This window comes from Priapulus caudatus, unplaced genomic scaffold, assembly GCF_000485595.1.
Source record: "Priapulus caudatus unplaced genomic scaffold, Priapulus_caudatus-5.0.1 Scaffold1768, whole genome shotgun sequence".
Classification (NCBI taxonomy): Eukaryota; Metazoa; Priapulida; class Priapulimorpha; order Priapulimorphida; family Priapulidae; genus Priapulus; species Priapulus caudatus.
The window spans coordinates 12395-30614 of record NW_014578829.1 but is presented as its reverse complement, the minus strand read 5'-3'; the positions used below and the strand labels follow the sequence as shown (position 1 = coordinate 30614).

Below are 18220 nucleotides of genomic sequence, written 5' to 3'. Positions count from 1 at the left end.
ATTCAGTACGGTATCTACCGATACAACGCGTATCAGTACGGTATGCTACGTACACGCGTATCAGTACGGTATCTACGTACACGCGTGTCAGTACGGTATCTACGTACTACGCGTATCAGTACGGGTATTACATACACACGTATCAGTACGCGTATCTTACATACACGCGTATCAGTACTGGTATTCTTACATTACGCGTAACTCAGTACGGTATCTACATACACGCGTATCAGTACGCGTATCTACGTACAGCGCGCTGTCATACCGGTTATCTCATACACGCGTATCGTACGTATCTACGTACACGCGTCTTTCAGGTACTGCGTATCTACATACACGGTTATCAGTCCGGTATCTAGCATTACACGCGCTATCAGTACGGTATCTACGTACACGCGTATCAGTTACCGGTATCTACGTACACGCGTGTCGAGTACGGTGATCTACATACACGCGTCAATCAGTACGGTATCTTATATACATACTACGCGTATTCAGTACGGTATCTACATACACGCTGTATCACTACGTATCTACCGTACACGCCGTATTCAGTACGTATTCTACGTACACGCTGTATCAGTTACGCGTATCTACATACACGCGTGTCAGTACGGTATCTACGTACACGCGTGTCAGTACGGGTATCTACATACACGCGTATCAGTACGGTATTCTACATACACGCGGTATAAAGTTACGGTATCTACATACACGCGTATCATGTACGCGTATTCTACGTACACGCGATATCAGTACGCGTATCTCGTACATCGCGTATCAGGTACGCGATATTCTACATACACGCGTATCAGTACGGTATCTACTGTTACACGCGTCATTTCAGCTACGCGTATTCTTACATACACGCGTATCAGTACTTGGTATCTAAGTACACGCGTATCAGTACGGTAATCTTACGTACACGCGTATCAGTACCCGGCGTCCACTTCTACGGTACCACGCGTATCCAGTACGGTACCTCTACATGACACGTCGTTATCGCCCAGATTACTACGCCGGTAATCTAACATACACGCCGTATTCAGTACCGGGTATCTACCCATTTACACCGCGTCATCCGAGTACGCGTACCTCTACGATACCACCGCGGTCATCAGTCCCACTGTGGGTATCTACATACACGCGCTGATCAGTACGGGCCTCTCTACTACACGCGCTCCACTCGCAGCGTACCCGTATCTACATACACGCGTATTCACGTACCCCGCCCCCCTCCCTCGGGTACTCTGACATATACCACCTGCGCTGCATCAGTACCCGGGTATCTACATACACTGGCGTTCAGTACCCGTATCTACGTATCACGCTGTTCAGTACCTCGGCTCCGGTATCTACATACACGACGTATAGTACGCGTATCTACGTACACGCGTATCAGTACAGGTATCTACATACACACGTATCAGTAACGGGATATCTACGTACGACGCGTATCAGTACGCGTTAATCTAACATACACGCCGTGTCAGTACGCGTAATCTTACGTACACGCGTGTCAGTACGCGTATCTACATACACGCGTATCAGTACAGGTATCTACGTACACTGCGTATCAGTCTCCGTATTCTACATACACGCGTTATCAGCTTACGCCGTATCTACTGTACACGCGCTGTCAGGTACCGGTACTCTACGTACACGCGATCATCAGTACGGTATCTACATTACACGGCGTATCAGTACGGTATCTAACATACACCGCGTATCAGTACGGTATCTACATACACGCGTTATTCAGTACCTGCCGTATCTACATACACGCGCTATCAGTATGGTTATTATCGCCTGGCTATGCATAGCGAGTGTTCTATGTGTTATCTATTTTTCGCACGCAGGTTAAGTTGGATCTGCTGCCAGACTGGCGGCTTTCATCCGGCAGTAAGGGCGGCGCTGTTTGTCTGCTCTACAACTACGCACGGCCTCTCCACACTGTTCCAACACCACGAAGTGGAGGACGTCTGAAGAGGCTACTGCTGTTACGCCATATTTCTTCGCGTACAGATATTTTCGCGAATTCAGACTCGTACGGGACAATTTCGCGAGCGGTTAATTTTCGCGCGCTGTCCCAGCCAACGCTGCGTCGGTGAATTACGAATTATCGGTTATTATTCGGTATGAATTATTCGACGTTGTTTGTTTTTTGCGTCGGGACGCGTTCACGAAATTCGCGAAATTAAACCCAGCGCTGAAATATACAGCGTACTACACAGTACTCTTGTATTCCTTAATGGAATGGTCGGCGCTTTTATCTGTTTCGAAATGACGATTTTGATGTTCCGGCGATTCATTAGCTTGGTCTGCGAATTCTTACTATTTTCGTGGCCGAATACAGTAATCTTGTGCTATCTCATACTCTTCTCTATTATGCACTCTTGATAATATCAATAGTTGTAAAATATGATATTTGATATCCGTTAATATTTGAATATATGTAACTGTAGCTCAGATCATTGATATCTGTTGTATATATACGTTGTGATACATATTATAACTGTGTTTGCATGCGTGTATATAACGTAATTTTTAGCTAACCTTGACATCGTCAAGATGAGCTATTGCCATGGGGTGTCGTCCGTCGTACGTCCGTCCGTCCGTCCGTCAACATTTGGCTACGGTCAACGATAACTTGAGAACCTTTTGACTTCAAATTGCATACAGTTGTTACTCCTATGTGAGAGATTTGAACGTCCTATTTTGTAGCACGCCAGTCGACCTACTTTCGAGCCACACTCACTTTTTGGCAAAAATGAAAATGGCCATCTAGATTCATTCGATTTTGTTAAATTTACCTACCTACCTGCCTACCTAATCATACCTACGTGTAATATTGTGTTTTAGATTCTTCGTTACAGTATTTTGACTGGAATATTTTATTGCTTGTATTTGCGCGATAATCGAAAACCAAAATGGCGATCATTTAGGCGTAGCGCCATCTCTCGCCCAGATTTCAGACTTTCAGATTTGAAACATTTATTTTCACATCAAAACTAACCCTGAAACAAAACAGTGAAATTTCTATTAGTATAAAACAGGAAATAAGGACATTTGATCGCATTTTGGTCCGTTGTAAATGAAACACTTACTAAATTTTAAATATTATCTCCCTCTTCTATCACACCCAAGGTGAGCTATAGTGTCATTGACACTTTCATTCTTACTTCACTCCTTGTCATCTATATAACTGTGGTCAGGTCAAACGTAGACATGTAAAATATATGAATCGGACTCTTGAGGCATAATCGTATTGTGCACACAGGCTTGAAAGTGTCATTACAATGCGTGCCAAAATTCCCATGTCACTCAGTTGCATGCGGCAAGTCGGTGAGCAACCGTGTTGCGGTGGCGTGAGTCGTGCGTGGGGTTGACGCGTGTGCTGTGGTTGATTCTAGTTCCTTCTGTTGCAGATATGTGCATTCCTTGCAAGCCTCTCGAGGACACTGAGTGTGTACTACAGCCGAGTGCACGTGCTCGTGGTAAATATACCGATGAGGCAGGAACTAAGTTCATTGCATTTCGTTGGAAACTATGAATTCGTAGTATACCGATGATGCATGATGCATCCATGAACATGTTTCTTCTGCGTAAGTGCGAGTAATCGGGCGCGCCCGGGCCGTTTTCACGCAATGTTGAACGACGAACGTTTCGTCGGCCGTAAAAAAATCACGCAATTAGTTCGCACTGAGATTTTGGTCGAAAAATGTAACCTCATTGCATTTTCTTTTCATGGGGAGTTCGCGAGAACACCCTAGCCTGCTGAGGACTGCGTGGTCATGTAACACGATTGTGCTGTACGTTGTTCTCTTGTCTTCAGGAACCAAGAGAGCATCTGATGCCGACGATGGCGGCGCGTGTGTAGCAAGCGAGTGTCTAGTGTTATCTATTTTTCGCACGCAGGTTAAGTTGGATCTGCTGCAGACTGGCGGGCTCATCGGCAGTAAGGGCGGCGCGTTTGTGCTCTACAACTACGCACGCCTCTCCACACTGTTCCAACACCACGAGGAGGACGTCGAAGCAGGTACTGCTGTATACGCCATATTCTTCGCGTACAGATATTTTCGCGAATTCAGACTCGACGGACAATTTCGCGAGCGGTTAATTTCGCGGTCGGTGAATTACGAATTATTCGGTATTATTCGGTATGAATTATTCGCGTGTTGTTATTTTTGCGGTCGGGGACGCGTTCGCGAAATTCGCGAAAATTAAACCACCGCGAAATATACAGCGTATACACAGTACTCTTGTAGTCCTTAATGCGAATGGTCGGCAGCTTTATCTGTTTCGAAATGACGATTTGAGTCCGGCGATCATTAGCTTGGTCTGCGAATCTTACGTATTTTCGTGCCGTAATACAGTAATCTTGTGCTGTGGCGCTAACACTGTGTGAACCTGTGCTTTTAAAGTATTTATTTCAGTCACGATCTTGTGTTTTCCCCACTTTTACGACACAGAGGACGGAGTTGACTACACAGAATCAGATGCCCCTTTGTTTGAATTTGCAAAATTATTAGTTGCAGAATAGGAGCACGTGTAACTAAGTTAGGGCACCAACAAGTTACAAGTGCACCCATTCTGACTAAGGCGCCATTTGCAAAATTATTGGCGCCGTAATCATATATGCCATGGTGTTACGATGTATTCAAATTCATTCTGTGCTATAACTGCATAAATTCTTAGTGTTTTTCAAATGGGTGTAATCAGTAATATATCGGCTGTGAGGTGAGACAATATTTCGCTATATATTTGTAGGAGATTGAGCATTTCTGAGCAGTAATTTGCAATAAACTCTTTAAGACGTGTCGGACACTAAGTGAGGATAAGTAAAGTACAGTGTGGTTTATTTTTATCCCAGGTTACTACCCAGCATTACCAGATTTTGAGGATGTAGATACAAGCTTGCTGGTGGAGGAGGTATGGTTCGGTTAACAATAACGGATGCTTTTAGGGTGCTTATTTCGGTATCTGCGAGAATCCATGTTCTACTGTAATCGTTTTAGAGGAAGGCCAAGAATTACACTGAGTGAATTTTGAGGATGTTGGATCCAGGTGGCAGCACGTGCTGACCAGTGTTCTGTGTTTTCAGGAGGAGTGGTCACTGCTGTTTAACTACATACTACCGTTCCCGACCCTGGTGAAAGACTGCGTTGGGGAATTCCACGCCAACTCTCCACACGCAAATATATACACACATAAGGTTGCCATATATATCATACACATTTTTGACGTACTAATCTTTCTATGTGTCGTGCACACTGTAGCATCACATGAAACTAGCCACATTTTTTTAGCTCGCATGTGACATCGCTCAAGATGTAGGGCTATTGGCCATGGGTGTCCGTCCGATCGACCTCCCGTCCGTCTGTTCCGTTCAACATTTGACTAGCGGTCCAAACGATACGACTAGAAGCCTTTCGACTTCAAAATGCATACAGTTTTACTCCTAAGTGAAGAGATTTGAAGAGTCCTTAATTTTGTTAGCACGCCAGTCGAGCCTAACTTTCGAGCCACAACTCACTTTTGCAAAAAGAAAATGCCATCTAGATCATTCGATTTTGTTAAATTTACCTACCTACCTGCCTACCTGAATCATACCTACGTGTAATATTATTCGTGTTTTAGATTCTTCGTTAACAGTATTTTGACTGAATAATTTTATTGCTTTTAATTTGGCGCGATAACGAAAACCAAAATGGCGAATCATTTAGCGTAGCGCCATCTCTCGCCCAGATCAGACTTATCAGATTGAAACATTTATCTTCAGCATCATAACTAACGCCTGAAACAAACAGTGAAATTTCTATTAAATAAAACACGATAATAAGGACATTTTAATGCCGGCATTTGGTCCGTCATAAATGAAACACTTAACTAAAGTTTAAATATCATTCCCCTCTATCACACCCAATGTGAGTCATAGTGTCATATGACACTTTCATTCTACTTCACATCCTTGTCATCATATATAACTGGGTCCAGGTCAGCGTAGACGATGTAAAATACTAATCGAACCGAACACTTGAGGCATAATCGTATGTGGCACACAAGCTTGAAATGTGTCATACAATGCTGCCAAAATTCCCATGTCACTGAGTGCATCGGCGGCAAGTCGTGAGCAAACCGTGGTTTGCGGTGGCGTGAGTCCGTCGCGTGGGGTTGACGCGTGTGCTGTGGTTGATCTAGTCCCTTCGTTGGCAGATATGCATCATTCCTTCCAAGCATCTCGAGAACTGAGTGTGTACTTACAGCCGCGTGCACAGTGCATCGTGGTAAAATATATACGACGATGGCAAGAAACAAGTTCATATGCATTTCGTTGGAAACTAATGAATTCGTAGTATACGATATGCATAGATGCACCATGAACATGTTTCTTCTGCGTAAGTGCGAGTAATCGGCCGCCCGGGACCGTTCACGCAATGTAACGATCGAACGTTCGTCGGTCCGTAAAAAAAATCCCGCATTAGTTTCGGCAACGAGATTTTTGGTCGAAATGTAACCTCATCTGCATTCTTTTCATCGGGGAGTCTCGCGAGAAACCCTAGCCTGCTGAGACTGCGGTTCGTCATGTAACACGATTGTGCTGTACGTGTTCTCTTGTCTCAGGAACCAAAGACGCATATGATGCCGACGATGGCCCGGCCGCGTCTGTACTTGCTGGCAGCGCTGAGCAGGTGATGAGATAATGCGCATCGCGTATACTCGGACATACCGTGGCGCTCCTCTCAGATGGTTGATCGCCACGTTACTCGACATAGTGCGCGCCCTCTAGCATGTGATCGCTGCAAGCGTTACCTCACCATAGTGGCGCCCTCTCAGATGTGATCGCTCGGCGTACTCGACATAGTGGCGCCTCCTGAGATGTGATCGCTCGCGTTACTCGACATAGTGGCGCCTCTCAGATGTGATCGCTCGCGTTACTCGACCATAGTGGCGCCCTCTTCAGATGTGATCGCCTCGCCGTTAACTCGACATAAGTGGCGCCCTCTCAGATGTGATCGCTCGCGTTACTCGACATAGTGCGCCCTCTCAGATGTGATCGCTCGCGTGTACTCGACATAGTCGCCCCTCATCAGATGTGATCGCTCGCGTTACTCGACATAGTGGCGCCCTCTCAGATGTGATCCGCTCACGTTACTCGACATAGTGGCGCCCTCTCAAGATGTGATCGCTCGCGTTACTCGACATAGTGGCGCCCTCTCAGATGTGATCGCTCGCGTTACTCGACATAGTGGCGCCCTCTCAGATGTGATCGCTCGCGTTACTCGACATAGTGGCCGCCCTCTGAGAATGTTGATCGCTCACGTTACTCGACATAGTGGCGCCCTCTCGGATGTGATCGCAGAAGCTACGGATTTCAACATCAATTTGAATGAGTTTCGTCATATTTATGATTGGTAAATGGTGCGTTAATAAAATATACGCTAAAAAGTTGCATTTTACATGTAACATTTTTAGGCAAGACATTTCTTTCGCGAATATTTTTATTATGGGATATTGAGGTTCTACTATTTTGTTGTAAATAGCTACAATTTTTGTGTAAATATTTCATAGAAAATAAATAATACAAAAATATGTGTCATTGAAAGATTGTGTTTTATATTTTTCAAATTGCTTTGATAGTTGATAATCTCGACCATGAGGGGCCAACAGACTGAAAACGTGCTCTTTCTAACAATAAACAATATCACCAATAATACAGAGTTAAAGGCATGATAATATTTATTCAAACGGTTTCGGATAAGAAATGTAATTACGATATTAGAGGCGGCGTATAAAATGGTAAAGAAATTTGAAATGACAAAATTAGTCGAAATTCCTGGCAGGTTGATACACTAACATTCTTCATACACGTGTGTAAGATTTACCAACTAAACATAAAATCTTGCAATAGCTTATTATTTACGTAATCTCTCGTACCAATCATGGGATTGAATTGTGTCGATTTGTATGCTTCCGGATCAGAACAAAAACTAATCAACTCATAGTTTCCCAAATCGATAAAACCGTAAAATGGTCGCGTTATCAAAACGTGTCATTATCAGCGGATTGTACCAACTGTAAGGATATCGCGCCACCGTAGTAATTGCCGTTAGGGTCATTGTAAAATACTAGACGTAAGTTAGTATATAATTCGCGTTTGCATTACTAGCGTATCAATGCAAATGTTGAAGGAGACTGGAGTGCTGGATAGTATGCGCGTGTCTTTTAACGTAACACGCTCTCAAATTTTAATTTCCCCTCTGGTTATCATGCACACACTAGTGTCGGCTGTAATGGCGCCGACCACTACTGACGTCACTGCCGAGATGTGTGACGTCAATGCGTGTTTCCAGTTTGTCTGTTACGCGCAAAATTATTTACATACAAATGTGTGGGAAAATTAACTCGGGCGTTTGAACCATTGAGACAGGCCTTCGTATCGCATGCTACGTCCTGTTACGGCGACTGCAGCGCTCTGTGCTATCACTCGAACATGTTCTATAATTTTATTCTTATTAAATCCGGTCGGAATTATCCATTTATTAATTAATATGATATAGTAATTTCCTAACTCGCGAGTTATTGACACAGTATTTCTATTGAACCGTATATCTCTCGGCGAAATTGTCCTGAATCGTACACTTTTTGTTTTCAAACGCGTCTGATTTCGTGCGTGTCATCTGTAATTCCACGCGTATGTGACAATGACGGTATTCGAACTGTCGCAGAACAGCTACGCGCCATAGAGATAGCGTGAGGTAGAGAGTATTTCACATATAGACGTCGCTGTGGCTACTCCTATTCGCATTGACCATCGAATAACGAGCTAGAATATACGCTCTATTATTCGTCTACTCCTATTAAATCGTAATAGTAATAATAACAATAATAATAAAATAATAGCGCACACATTGTACGTATGAAAGGACCCAAGCACATGCTTGGTCGGCGAACACACGTATATACTTATATATAGGAGATAAATAAATTGCAAGATCGTTCTTCTATTTAACATTGACGAATTCACAATCTTACCGCAATATGTACACTTCACTTTCTCACTGGCAACCTTCGTTATGCATAGACTGCAAGCAGGCACGACGAAACGTGCCGCTTAAATCCAACGCAAAACTGAAGAAAACTCATCAAACGTCATAAATAAAACATGCAGGCGTGAGTGAGCGCGACCATTCTATTACATAATGCCCACGCACGCTAAAACCTAGGCATAGAACTACAAACCTATATATATATATATAGGTTCGAGGTGGAAGCCATTCGCTACATTGTAATTATATTCGCGATATGATAAACTAACCGTAAGAAGCAGACATGTGTAAAACAGCCAATCGGTGCACACAGCTCTCAATGTATCAAAGTATCTCTCGCGAACAAGGCTCTGGATATAATAGAGGACAGGTGGTGACCGCTGTACCCGCACACACGCGCGCGTTGGCGCTCACCTTCTCCCTACTCTGTAATTCCACACTAATTATACGGAGAGCTAGTCGTCGGTGTTTCGCACAAAGCATTGTCGAAATAAAGGGGCGCGGTCTTCTCCTCCCGACTATTACATTCATCTATATATATATATATATATATATATATATATATAGCCTCGTGACAGGCATCTAGAATGTTTTAAACGTGGGCTACGAACGTCAGAGACAGCCTGCACTCCCTCCCCCCCCCCCTCCCCTCCCCCTCGTCAACCTTGCCATCTACCCTGTAACAACCATAGTAATTCTCTGCGACATACTACGCTATGTAAACCTATGTGTGCTTACGTCGCCCTCAGCTAGGCAGGGTATAGGTGGGGTACAGAGCTATACACGGGTAGAACTACTGAGTAACGATTAGTATACTCGTCAGTAAGAATGCGACGATTGCCATCGACTAACTATATGCGTGCTTGTATCATCTAAGCAAGATTACTCGCACGCGCGCATAAGTTCTCAAACTCACACGATGATATCTCGGGTTATAAGGCACTAGTATGACAACTTCCGCCGTTGTTCCGTCCGCAGCGCCCTCACGACGTAAACATTCGTCTGCGTATCGTCCCGCTGCCGCTAGATGGCGCCGACGGCCGCCGCCGCCGCCATGAGGTGGCGCTGCTGCTTCTACTTGCACGTGTGTACGTCGACCATGGTTTCGCAGGTGCGACACTTGACGTAGCAGCAGTAGATGAACTTGCAGTTGCAGCGTTCGACGTGGCGCACGATCTGAGTGTTGTATCCGCGGCCGCAGCACAGCAGGTCGCACGAGTCGGAACCTAGTCAAGCAGAGACACACCCGCCAAATAGCGTCAATAACAGACGAGAGAATAAGATTAATAAACAACAGACCAGCAGTCATACAATACACACGCGCGCACGCACACGCACGCACGCATGCACGCACTCATGAATGCACGCACGTACTCACGCACGCAAGCACGCATACACGCAATCACGCACGCACGCACGCGCACACACGCACGCACACACGCACGTACTCATAAATGCACGCACGTACTCACGCACGCACGCACGCATAAATGCGCGCACGCGCGCACACACGCACACACGCACGCACGAACGCACGCACGAACGAACGCAATCACGCACGCACGCCCGCAATCACGCGCGCACGCACGCACGCCTGAATGCACGGCGAACGCAAAACACACACACAAACGCTTGCGTGCGTGCGTGCGTGCCTGCAATTAATATTATAAACCGATAACATATATAATAACATAACAACACCAACCCAACAAGCAAATAATATAAATATGTTCATTCTCGGCAAAACAAACGATACAACTATTAACACTGCATTGAGTGACGTCATAACGACAGACGCGCTCGTAACTAACGATACAATCTCCATTTCGCATCGCACGAATACAACTAGATACAATAAGGTAGTACAGAACTAGTATAACAGAGTAGTATAAATAGTATAACAAGAATAAGGGGTAGATGTACCTCTACTCTTGTTGGATGACGTTATTGTATCTATAATACAGCCTGATATACTAACGCATATAGGCATAATCCTCCCCCCCCCCCCCGCGAAATTTTTTTTCCCACTCGAGTTCCGGACCCACCATAGATAGTGTTTTATAATAAATGGTTCTTATATATATGGTTGGATTATAGTCAGTGTTAGGGTTCGGTTACGTGTTAGGGTAAGTGTTAGGGTTAGGGTTAGGGTTAGGGATAGGAAGTATTCATTTTACATTGTTGCTTCGAGGAAGTCGAGTGAATGGAGTGCGCTGATTGGCTGTGGTCCGGAACTCAAGTGGGAAAATTTGTTTTGCCCCCCGCCCCTGCCGCACGCGTCGGCCATACTCACCAGTACTTGTTTTATTGCATACTCTGCCGCTCGTTCCCAGAATGCCTTTATCGAGGTCGACAACGCAGTAGTTGGGCGACTTGGACGTGTATACCATGTACTCTTTAGGAATCGCCACCTACGCAGAAAAGATACTAGATAACATCACCTATTTCAAGCCATCATATCAGGGGTCCTCCTACGACGGTAAGGTCATGATGATGTGTTACCATGTACGTAGCCATGCAGGAATTCTAGAATGTTCCCTGCTACAAGCAGCAACCGCACTACACACGGCACATGAACGTAGCCATGCAGGAATTCTAGAATGTTCCCTGCTACAAGCAACCACACTACACACGGCACATGAACGTATATAAACATGGTAGTAATCTAAGAAGCGACGCATTATAGTGTTTCGGACGTCGAACTTTCCGCATCTAATGAGCATCTACTTTATAAAAACAATAGATAAATCGCGGGTTTGAAATGCCAATGGATGACTGCTTCGGGTTTTAGTAGCAGCTGTCACCTTTCTCAGCGCCCTGCCCTTCCTCCTAAGCTTCCTGCGTGCGCGCGGGGCGACGTGGATCGAATGCTCGTACAACTCCTTCAGCTTCTCCCCGACTCGCTTGAATGTCGGGATCGTCTTCCAGCAAGTCTTCATCTGGCAGCTCCCCGAGACGCCATGGCAACGACACTGCGTCTCCACGAGGCTTTGTATGGCCTAATACACAACATACGCAAACGCTATTATATTTTATTTTATTCACTTATTTATTTATCTGTATATTTAATTAATTATTTATTTATTTTAAAAAGGCCTCGTGAGGTAATTCCCGCGGTTGCAGTCGGGCCGCTAGTGTAGAAAGAATTTGGCGACAATATGGCGGCACGCATGCATCCAGTTTGCAGTATAAATAAATAAATAAATAAATAAATAAATATATACATTTATTAATTTATTTATTTACTTATTTATTTATTTATATTTTATTTATTTATTTATAAAGCGGTTGCGCGGGCTCACCCGGCGGCCGGCTTCGTTATTCTGTAGGTTCATCAGGTTGCGTACGTCACGCAGCTTCTTGTGTTTGATCTTGTCCGGCGCGTCGACGAACTTGCGGCTGAAGTCGAGACCGTAGTTGACATTGTCACTGCAGCCGCCCCACTTCCATCCCTCGACCGGGTCTGTCTGTCCCTGCAGCGTACACAGAGAGAGAGAGATGGTGTGTGAGAGAAAGGGGAAGAGGGAGAACAAAGGGTGAAAGAGGCAGAGAGAAACATAGGGTGCGAAAAAAAGAGAGAGAGAGAGAGAGAAGAAGAGAGAAAGAGAGAGAGAGGGGGGAAGTGAGAGAGGAAGCGAGAGAGAAAGCGAGAGAGTGAGAATAGTGTGTGTGTAGTGTTGTGTGTGTGTGTGATGTGTGTCGTGTGGTGTGTGTGCATGTGTGTATTAGTATGTTGATGTTTCGTGTGTGTGGTGTGTGTGAGTGTGTCGTGTGTGTAGTAGATTGTGTGTGTTGTGTGGTGTGTAATATATAATGTTTGGTGTGTGTGTGTGTGTGTGTGATTATGTATGTGTGTTGTAGTGTGTGTAATGATGTGTGTGTGGTGTGTGTGTTAATGTATTGTTATCGATAGTGTAGTGTGTGTGTGATTAGTGTATGTGGTGTGTGTGTGTGTGTTGTGTTATGGTGAGTGTGGTGCTGTGATGTGGGTGGTGCTGTGTTGTGTGCTGATGTACCGCTGTAGTAATTGTGTGTAGATTGTGTCATTGGGTTTGTGTGTGTGTGTGTGTGTGTGTGAGTGTGTGTATGTATGTAGTGTAGGTGTGTGTGTAGTGTGTGCTGTGTGTGGTAATTTGTGTGCTGAGTGGTGTAGTGTGTAATATGTTTGTGCGGTGTGGTGGTGGTGTTGGTTGTCGTTTGTGTGTGAGTGTGTGTGTGTGTGTGGTGTGATCGTGTGTGTGGTCGCGCCGCGCGCGGTGGCTGCTGTGTGGTGTGGTGTGTGCTGTTGGTGTATGTGTGTGGTGTTGATGTGTGTGTGTGTGTGTGTTGTGTGTTATAGAGGCGTTACCTGGCGAGACATGTCGCAGCTGCAGTCGGTCAGGTTGCCAGCCGAGCAGGACTGCGTGACTGCATGCACGACTCCAGCGCTCGTCACGCCGTACAGAAACGCCGTCTCCCGTAATCCTGAACATCAATCATGTACACCTGTCAGTACCGCCGAACCTCGTCAACATGCCTCCAATCGCTATACCTTAATATCTCTTTACATGTAAGCATGCGCGCAATCACTATATATCCCTAAATACCCCAATACTGCTTCATCCGTGCGTTTGCCAGCTATCACAATAGCTGAACACTGTTTTACCGGTAAACATGTCCGCAATTATTACATGTAACCACATCTCACTATATATACCCTAATATCTCTTTACATGTAACCACACCTGCAATCGCTATACAATAATATCACTTTACATGTAACCACACCCGCAATCGCTATACCTCAATACTGCGTTACCCGTAAACTTGCCAACTATCGCAATACCTTATAGTAGCGCTTCAGTTGTAAACCTGCCCGCACTCTCTCTACATAAACCTAGCATTATTCGTGCTCCTACCAACTATCATTAACCCGACACGTACATCAATACATTTAAGTCTACACACCAACCCGAGTTTCCAATCTCAGAGCTGCGCTTGGGACGAGTCCGTGCAGTATAATATTCCGAAAACAACAGGGAAGGATGGATGGCTACCCCCCCCCCAATGATTCTAGCAGCCAATCCCACTGCTGCCGGTATACTGCGATGTTGGTGTCAAATTTTAATTGAGTTATTTTAGTTCGTTAGGTTTTTTATAGTTTCCTGTCAAGCGAAATGAATTCGCGCAATTAAGACACAATATTGCGCGTGTGCAACGCCTGGTGTTATATTAAGTGACTAGAGAATGCAGACTCTAATGATGAACTACGACCAGCTAATAGAAATCCACCGTCTATAAATCTCGTATATTATGCTACTGTGTACGGATAGTAAATGAATGGAAGGATATGAATTATTAGGTGATGGGAAATATAGATATAGTAGGACAGAATCTTCGTATACATGTTATAATAAGTAANGGAGTGAGACAACGAAGAGAGAGAGAGAGAGAGAGAGAGAGAGGGGGTAGAGAAGACAGAGACAGAAATAGAGTCTGGGAAAGAGAAAGAGAAAGAAAGAGAGTGAGAAATAGAGCGAGAGGAGAAAGGAGAATATAGAGAGTAGGCAGAAAGAGAGAGGGGGAGGAGAGGGTCAGAGAGATAGGGGAGATGGAAAAAGAAAGGGGAAAAGATAAAGGGATATGTGTGAATGGTGTCGTTAAAGTTGTTAGAATGCGCACGCATGTCCCATAAAAACATCACTGAAGTAATGAAGCATGTATTATCGTTGCCCCTATATCTTATTATAACCTTTATATACACACACACACACACACAACACACACACACCCACACGACACACAAGCACACAACCACGCACGCAACACACATCACAGCACACAGCACACACACACACACAACACACACACACACGACCACTCACCACGCCACAGCACTGCGCACACACCACCATATATATATACTATATTATATATTTATTTATTTATTATATATAATGATTTTAATTATCTGCGCGTAGGGAAAGATGGTGGCAGTTTTTCGGAAACAATCGCAAAGAAAGTGAACATCACACGAAATCTTTTAATGGAATTCAAAAACGTAAGAGACTAGATAACAGAGCATCTTTTCCATTCAGAAGTGTGATGATACTTATACAATTTTCACAAACCGCATCCGACCCCTAAGCTAATAACATTTTCGTTTGTATGATTTCAAAGCATATAAGTACGTTTTATAGCATGCGTGCGTGCAGTGTAATAAGTAACGTTAATACATGCATGCGTGCCGTGTATAAAAGTGACAGCTGTACTACATGTCAGTGCGTAGCGTGTATAATTAACGTTTTATATTATACACTGCCGTTGGCGTGGTCGTAGTAATTAAGTACGTTTATACATGCATGCACGTGCGTGTAAATAAGTAACGTTTATACAAGCTGCGTGCGTGTATAAGTACGTAATTTAATAACATGCGTGCGTGCTGTACTAAGTAACCGTTTATACATGCGTGCGTGCGTGTATAAGTACGTTTATACATGCGTGCGTGCGTGTATAAGTACGTTTATACATGCGTGCGTGCGTGTATAAGTACGTTTATACATGCGTGCGTGCGTGCGTGCGTGCGTGCGTGAGCAGCACAATGTCGTTGCGCAGCTGCGGAGCCGCCCGCGATCGTCGGTAATTGCTACAGGCCCGCAGACAGACGCACCGAACTAGCTGCCCGGGGATCGGGAATCGCGTCACAGTGATCCGGTTCTGTGCCGACTCGGGTCGGCCGCGCTCGGAGTCGTTTTCTATCTGCCCGCGAGGGCCGAGCAGTTGCCGGCGTTTATTTGCGGATAAAAATTCCGCGGACGCACCGGCTTCGGCGGGGCGCTGGGCCACCGTCGCGTGTGTGAGAGAGAAGTCGGTTGCCATGGTACCGAGCTTACACATCTGGCCCGCAGCTTCGCGTCTGCTTCTAATTACTATAGGCTAATTGATTGCCTGCTCCGTGGGACGCCCCGTGTTTTTGCACGGATCCGTAAGATTTGTCGGTATTTTTATAGGGAGTTATTCCGACGAGGAAGCGAGAGTCGGAAAGAGCAGAAGGCAGTAGCCGTAGGGCCTTAAAGGCGGGGCGCGGCTAGGTTTCCTCCGCGCGCTCTAATAGCTCATGATCTAACGCCTCACGTGCCAGGCTGTGCGACTGTGTGCGCGCAGTTACCCATGGTATAATTAATGCCGATTAAAAAATGAAACACCGGAGTCAGAGAGGTTGCTGCGGAGCGAGATTAGAGAGAGAGAGGTATGACATGGAAGCAGATCCGAATGATGCACAGAGAGAGAGGAGAAAGAGTAGAGAAGAGAGAGGGAGAGAGAGTAGCAAAGAAGAGAGAGTAGAGAGAGAGAGCGAGTGTGTGTGTGTGTGCGTGTGCCGTGTGCGTTGTGCGCGTGTGCGCGTGTGTGTGCGCGTTCGATAACAGCCTGTATGTGCGGCGTGCGTGCGTGCGTACTGCGTGCGTGCGCGCATAGACCGGCTGTCAATTAGCCGTTTTTATGAACGAGCTACCGGACTTGTAACTGTTTCGATACGAACGATTCAATTGAGCCGCGGTATTCTCGATCTATTAAAGATGTGCGTAGAATTTCACAGAGCATAGCCGCTCCGAGTTTTTCGTCACACTCGGCTCGGTCTGCTCATGAGGAATAGAACGATGCTTCCCTCGCTGACAGACGGGCTCTCACCTCGTGTCTACAGATTGATGCATGCCGTCATCTCCCAGCAGACATGCTTACCACACAGCAGCAGCGCGCAGGCAGCAGCAGCCGCCAGGAGGCAGTACAGCAGCAGCAGGCAGCAGCAGCCAGCAGCAGCACAGCAGCAGGCAGCCGCAAGCAGCAGCAGCAGCCAAGCAGCCAGCAGCAGCATGCAGCAGTCCGCAGCAGCATGAGCAGCAGCCGAGCAGCCAGGCCAGCAGCAGCAAAGCAGACACGTAATAGGACCTCTAATGACATCATACAAGGAACTCTACTGGTAACGCGGAACACCAAACATGATCGTACAAAAAACGATAAGCGAACGACCGGAGAAGGTAAACGTAAATGAAATGGGGAAGCGGAAAACGAAGAAATCAATAAGTGAGATCGGAAAGTCCAGCTGTGGCTATAAGAGGTCATCAGAAAAGGGGTAATAAAACGGTCCGGAGCCCGTAGGGAAAGTTACAAGACTTAATGTAAAACACTCGTGCGTTTTTCAGTTTTGCATTTACACAGACAATTGCAAAATATCTCAAACGACCACAATCATATTTGTAAAATGTTTATGTAAACAGAAACGCACCTGTGAAATGAAGTAGCGATGTAGTGAAGAGAATATAGATAAAAACCTATGAATAGTCCTAATCCTAACCCATGTTAATAAAAAGGGCTGTTTATTACCGCCCTCTTATACTATCTCAATATTGCGGCGGGGACTTTTCCGATATGGCTTACTATAATAGATTCAGGGTAAAAATAATATTCGTAGTGAAAACTTGTGAAATCGTAAACAGATATTGCATCGATTCATCATATTATAAATCCAAGGCGAGTGATTACGATAGCGACAGATATAGGCGACAGAGATATAGCACAGGGCGGAAGTATAGGCGACAATATGAGCGAATAGATATACGATTAGTGGATGAGCGAGAGATGTAGTGGGGGCGATATGTAATATAGCGATAGATATACGATGATAAATAGGCGAATGAGATATACGCGAAATATAAGCGAGAGATATAGCGATAATGAAGCGGATAGATATAGCGAGAAGATATAGCGAGATATACGATAGATATAGGATAGATATAGGCGATAGATATACGGGGACCAGGATATAGCATAGATAATAAGGCGACAGAATATAGCGAAGATAATAAGCGATAGGTATAGCGAGGAGATATAGGAAGAGATAAAGCGAGAGATATAGCGACAGATATAGCGACAGATATAGCGATAGATACAGGGATAGATATAGCGAGAGATACAGGGATAGATATAGCGATAGATATAGCGATAGATATAGCGATAGATATAGCGATAGATATAGCGATAGATATAGCGACAGATATAGCGACAGATATAGCGACAGATATAGCGACAGATATAGCGACAGATATAGCGATAGATATAGCGAGATATATAGCGAGATATAGCGATAGATATAGCGAGAGATATAGCGATAGATATAGCGAGATATAGCGATA

The 18220-nt window shown here is 45.0% G+C and overlaps 2 protein-coding genes across 3 annotated transcripts in view; one reads left to right on the top strand and one right to left on the bottom strand.

Annotated features, from left to right (window-relative positions):
• LOC106817558 (DALR anticodon-binding domain-containing protein 3-like) overlaps window positions 1-6772 on the top strand; it is a 24638-nt gene extending 17866 nt beyond the window's left edge. The window contains exons 10-14 of one of the 2 annotated variants that reach the window (XM_014822232.1): window positions 3919-4039; window positions 4874-4932; window positions 5105-5215; window positions 6217-6287; window positions 6625-6772. In XM_014822232.1, the coding sequence (XP_014677718.1) occupies window positions 3919-4039; window positions 4874-4932; window positions 5105-5215; window positions 6217-6252 (327 nt within the window). In that variant the 3' untranslated portion in view covers window positions 6253-6287; window positions 6625-6772. Of the gene's footprint in view, window positions 1-3918; window positions 4040-4873; window positions 4933-5104; window positions 5216-6216; window positions 6288-6624 lie in introns of those variants that run through there. The other variant, XM_014822233.1, reaches the window with a different exon arrangement.
• Window positions 6773-9697: 2925 nt separating this feature from the next.
• Window positions 9698-18220, bottom strand: part of LOC106817559 (protein Wnt-16-like) — a gene marked incomplete at its 5' end in the record, with an annotated part of 20806 nt that continues 12283 nt past the window's right edge. Inside the window, 5 exon segments of the mRNA XM_014822234.1 lie at window positions 9698-10276; window positions 11344-11461; window positions 11855-12049; window positions 12353-12523; window positions 13399-13514. Of these exon segments, the coding sequence (XP_014677720.1) occupies window positions 10125-10276; window positions 11344-11461; window positions 11855-12049; window positions 12353-12523; window positions 13399-13514 (752 nt within the window).